The sequence below is a fragment of the Schistocerca piceifrons genome, chromosome 1, assembly GCF_021461385.2.
Source record: "Schistocerca piceifrons isolate TAMUIC-IGC-003096 chromosome 1, iqSchPice1.1, whole genome shotgun sequence".
In the NCBI taxonomy this organism is placed as follows: domain Eukaryota; kingdom Metazoa; phylum Arthropoda; class Insecta; order Orthoptera; family Acrididae; genus Schistocerca; species Schistocerca piceifrons.
This window is the reverse complement of record NC_060138.1, coordinates 883635320-883640936: the sequence shown is the minus strand read 5'-3', so window position 1 is coordinate 883640936 and position 5617 is coordinate 883635320. Positions and strand designations below refer to the sequence as shown.

The following is a 5617-nucleotide window of genomic DNA, read 5'->3' as shown; positions in this document are numbered from 1 at the left end:
TTCACAGTACCAGCAAGGCAAGGCCATTTTGGTTAATGTTACAGGGCCAGATCAATCAATCATCCAGACTGTCGCCCCTGTAACTACCAAAAAGGCTGCTGCTCCTTTTCAGGAACCATATGTTCGTCTCCACGCTCTCCAACCTGGCAGATGTGATATGAAGCCACAGATATGAGACAATTTGCTCTCACCTTCAACTACAAATTTCAAGTTTGTGCACATTTCACATTCATCAGGCAGCTATCATGTTAGGCTAGCAGACGCCGTTACATGGCGCCAACTTTTGTTGCATATTTTACATAATTTTATGGATAACGTCTGACAAGAAAATGTGAAAATTGTATAAATCAATAACGAGAACGCTGTATTCTCAGGCGAGGTTTACGTCAATTTTAACTCCTTAACTATGCCAGTAAGAAACTTAAAACCAAATTCAAAAATAACTTACGTTGCAAAGGAGTTGATACTACGTCATGACATTTTGGAAAAAATTTGTCATATCAAACTTGAAAACATGGAGGTTATTTTTACCTCCATGGATAAGAAGTCGTGTACGCAAGAAACAGTGAAATGTTTGATGTAGTCGAATCGAATAAACATTAACATAAAAAAAATGTTTACCTCTCACATACGTACCGTTATATGCTTTACTTCAACTGAAACTCGTGATCCTTATGGGATATTGCGCCAATAACACCTGCATGCTTTACTGTAGGAAACATCTTTGACTACGAGTGTATCCCAACAAAGCTGTGAAGTTTGTTTACGAATTGTGTCTCGTGTTTATGTTTATATAAATTGTGTGTCACAAGTCAACGTGTCTGACACGGATAAATTTGTTGGGTATGCTGCCCGTGGAACAATGTTTTCCCATAAAATTTGGTTTAAGGCTTTCGCCTGCAGCTCTCATTATGATATATGAAGCTGGCAGTGGAACTGGTAAAATCAGGAAAAGGATAATGCCAGTAAGAAACTTAAAACCAAATTCAAAAATAAGTTACGTTGCAAAGGAGTTGATACTGCGTCATGACATTTTGGAAAAAATTTGTCATATCAAGCTTGAAAAGATGCTGAGGTTGTTGCAAGAATACATAAAATGCAACGACCTGCACGAATCATTGGTAATTGTGAGAAAAGAATACGATATTAATCCAGACGAAGATTTCAATGCGTTGGAAAGGGATGAACTTATCCGAAAGAAAGAAATAATGGACGAGATATTTAATAAACACCGTATTTCACCAGGTGATCCTGGATTCATTTATGATAAGAGAGTAGATTTTGAAAAAGGAACTACTAAAGTGAAATCTGAGTGGGACAGTGACGGTGGTAGTGATGATGCTGATGGCTTCTGGAATTAATATGTTAAACGACTAACTTTGCCCCAGTAAGTCATCTCAGTAACAGCTTTTAACTCGTGCTGATCTTTGTTGAAATGATTTGGAGCTCATTAGCAAGTAATTCGTTTTAAGACTTTTCAAGATCAAATCTGGATATTACACTAAGAGAAGTTGAGTTTCCTTTTGTGCACAGATAGCAACGGAGAATTTAACAACATCCATACAGGTGTTAGTCATTTTAGGAACGCGGAGCAAACTTCATAATAGTTGCTAGAACCTGTGCCGCCCATTAGTTGTTGTGAGTTCTTGGTGGTTTGCTTCCTTTCATGTGATCTGCTATAAACCACTCAATAAATTGCTCTGTTAAGCTTGCAGTATGTAATTCAAGTGCCCTTACTTTTTATTGTGTTCCCAAGATTAGATTAGATTAGATTTACTTTCATTCCAATTGATCCGTAGTGAGGAGGTCCTCCAGGATGTGGAACATGTCAGAAGAACAACAATACATGACAAATATTTAAACTAAAACAAATAAGCTAATGTACCATTCCACAGGTCCCAAGTGGAATGATCGTCATTTTTTAATGAACACTAAGAGTCATTTTACAAATACTATTGCACTGAATTTAAAATAAAAAAGTTTCTTATTTATTTATAAGGTAAGAAACATGTAATACAACTACTGTAATACTTATTTACAATGAACACATTACTGCACTGAAATGATGCAGAAGTTAGATTATACTTACACACACACGCACACACACACACACACACACACACACACACACACACACACACACACACACACAAATTTTCAGTGAACACATTACTGCACTGAAATTGTGCAGAAGATATGTTGTACTTATATACAAATCAGTTGGTTTTCCTCAGAAATTCATCAATGGAGTAGAAGGAGTTGGCCACCAATAAATCCTTTAGGCTTCTCTTAAACTGAATTTCATTGGTTGTTAAGCTTTTTATGGCTGCTGGCAAGTTATTGAAAATGTGTGTTCCTGAATAATGCACACCTTTTTGTACAAGACTAAGTGACTTTAAATCCTTGTGAAGATTATTCTTATTTCTAGTATTGATTCCATGAATTGAGCTATTGGTTTGAAAAAGTGATATATTTTTAATGACAAATTTCATTAAGGAATAAATATATTGGGAAGCTGTAGTTAGTATCCCTAGTTCCCTAAACAGGCTTCTGCAGGATGTTCTTGAGTTCACACCACATATAATTCTTACTGCACGTTTTTGTGCCCGGAAAACTTTAGCTTGGCTTGATGAATTACCCCAGAAAATAATCCCATATGACATTATGGAATGAAAGTAAGCATAGTATGCCAGCTTTTTCATTTTTATATCCCCTATGTCTGACAAAATTCGCATTGCAAACAGAGATTTGTTAAGACGCTTCAGCAGTTCTGTGGTGTGCTCCTCCCAGTTGAATTTATTATCAAGCTGTAATCCCAAGAATTTAACACCGTCCACTTCTTCTATCTTCTTGTCATCATATGTTAGACATATACTCTTGGGACACCCCTTACAAGTTCTGAACTGCATGTAGTGTGTTTTTTCAAAGTTTAGTGACAAAGAATTGGCTAGGAACCAGTGATTAATGTCTACAAATATTTTATTGGCTGATCTTTCTAAGACTACACTTGATTTGCTATTTATTGCAATGTTTGTATCATCAGCAAACAAAACAAACTTGGCATCTGGTAATGTTACTGATGAAAGGTCATTGATATACACAAGAAAAAGTAAGGGCCCCAAAATGGAACCTTGTGGGACCCCACATGTAATTAGTTCCCAGTTGGATGATGCCTGATAGCTTGATACATGTCTCTTTCCTAATAACACCCTTTGTTTCCTGCCAGAGATATAAGATTTGAACCATTTTGCAGCATTTCCTGTTACACTATAATATTCTAGTTTACTTAAAAGGATATTGTGATTTACACAGTCAAATGCCTTTGACAGATCACAAAATATACCAGTTGCCTGCAATTTTTTGTCTAATGAATTAAGTACATTTTCACTGTAAGTGTAGATAGCCTTCTCAATATCAGAACCTTTTAGAAATCCAAACTGTGACTTTGACAGTATGTTATTTGAGATAAGATGGTTATAAAGACGACTGTACATTACTTTTTCGAAAATTTTTGAGAATGCTGGCAACAGTGAAATTGGACGGAAATTTGATGCTATTTCTTTATCTCCCTTCTTAAACAGTGGCTTAACTTCAGCATATTTCAGCCATTCGGGAAATATTCCACTGATAAACGACTGGTTACACAGATAGCTTAATATGTTACTTAGCTCAGAATCACATTCTTTAATTAACTTTGTTGATATTTCATCATACCCACTAGATGTTTTTGATTTTAAAGATTTTATGATGGACATTATTTCTGTTGGGGTAGTGAGGGTCAAATTCATATTATGGAAGTTACTTGAAATGTCTGGTCTAAGGTAATCCATAGCAGCATCTACCGAACCTGACAACCCCATCTTTTCAGTAACAGTTATAAAATGTTTGTTAAAAAGTTCTGCAACACTATACACATCTGTCACCAATGCATCATTTACTCTTAATGCTATTTGTTCCTCTTCATGTCTGGTTCTACCGGTCTCCTCCTTCACTATATCCCATATTGTCTTTATTTTGTTATCTGATATGACTATCTTTTCCTTGTAATATATTTGCTTTGACATCCGTATTACAGTCTTTAATATTTTGCAGTTACGTAGATGCTTACTGTATTTAGGCCTATATTATGTTCATTAAATTAACTTTGTTTCACACCAGTCAATGTAAACGTATTCCTGATAGTTGTGAGTTGAACCTACCCATACCTGATGTCGGTTTTGTCTGTAGCCTAGCTTAAGGTGTAGGTTGTGCTGACAGGTTACAATGTGGGTGAGTTGGTGAAGCCAACAAATTTGGGTATGAAATCATAGTTGTCATGGCATATTGACATGGAGCTTAACCCATGATTTAGGTAAGATTAAAATTTGACAGGTTGGTTGAGATGTGGCAAAACCATATCAGAGGTTTTAGTTAATCCAACATTAAATTAGTTAATGCAACATTAAACCATTCCTGAAAGCAATAAGGTTTCAGATTTGTATAGTTGTGCCGTTTCTCCCACTAGAAATTTACAAAGTACGAGGGTTATTCCAAAAGTAAGGTCCGATTCGCCGTAACTATTGAAATTTGGCGCCAATGACAAAACATGCATGCGCGCCGACTCCCGGCAAGCCTTGCGCGTCAAACGCCGCCATTCGCTTTGTTACTGTTGCTGAGTGTAGTTCACAGTGTCACTTTACAATGTTTAAGACAATTGATCAGCCCGCCGATTGTGAAGTAAGGGCAGTGATACGGTTTTTGTCTGCAAGAAACAATTCAGCGGCGGAAATCCATCGGCAGATTACTGAAGTGTACGGTCCTAACATAATGAGCGACAGTAAAGTGCGCAAGTGGGTGCGAGCTTTTAATGAAGGACGGGATAATGTGCACGATGAACCACGGTGTGGCCGACCATCAGTGATTTCAGACGATTTGGTCAATGCGGTTGACAAAAAAATTCGTGAAGATCGCCGATTCACTATTACAGACGTAGACATGCATTTTCCGAATGTGAGTAGAACAACTTTGTACAGAATTGTGTCTGAACATTTGAAGTTTCACAAATTGTGTGCCCGTTGGGTTCCCAGGCTGCTTACTGAGCCCCAACGAATGAAAAGAATGGCTTTTGCTCTTGATTTTTTGGAGCGATATCATAAGGAAGGTGACAGTCTTTTAGACAATGTTGTCACAGGGGATGAGACATGGGTTTCTCACATCACTCCAGAGTCTAAACGTCAGTCAATGCAATGGCGTCACACGTCATCGCCAGTCAAGGTCAAGGCAAAGCAGACAATCTCAACACGTAAGGTTATGGCGACTGTGTTCTGGGATAGACGTGGAGTATTGTTAGTCGGCTTTATGGAGAGAGGAACAACGATTAATAAAGCCGCCTACTGCGCTACCCTGACTAAACTTCGACGTGCAATCCAGAATAAGCGACATGGTCTTTTGTCGTCTGGAATCTTGTTGTTGCATGACAATGCCAGACCCCACACTGCAAATGAAACGCAAGCTCTGATCAAGAAATTTGGATGGGAACAGATGGACCATCCTCCTTACAGTCCGGACCTGGCGCCAAGTGATTTCCACCTGTTCCGTTACTTAAAGGAGTTTCTCGGCGGCAAGCGCTTCGACACAG

The 5617-nt window shown here is 37.9% G+C and overlaps 1 protein-coding gene across 1 annotated transcript; it reads left to right on the top strand.

The window, feature by feature from the left end:
* Positions 1 to 716: 716 nt before the first annotated feature.
* LOC124796694 (centrosomal protein of 19 kDa-like) lies at positions 717 to 1722 on the top strand. The gene has a single exon (XM_047260716.1). The coding sequence runs from the start codon at positions 846 to 848 to the stop codon at positions 1359 to 1361; it is 516 nt and encodes a 171-aa protein (XP_047116672.1). The 5' UTR covers positions 717 to 845; the 3' UTR covers positions 1362 to 1722.
* Positions 1723 to 5617: the final 3895 nt, after the last annotated feature.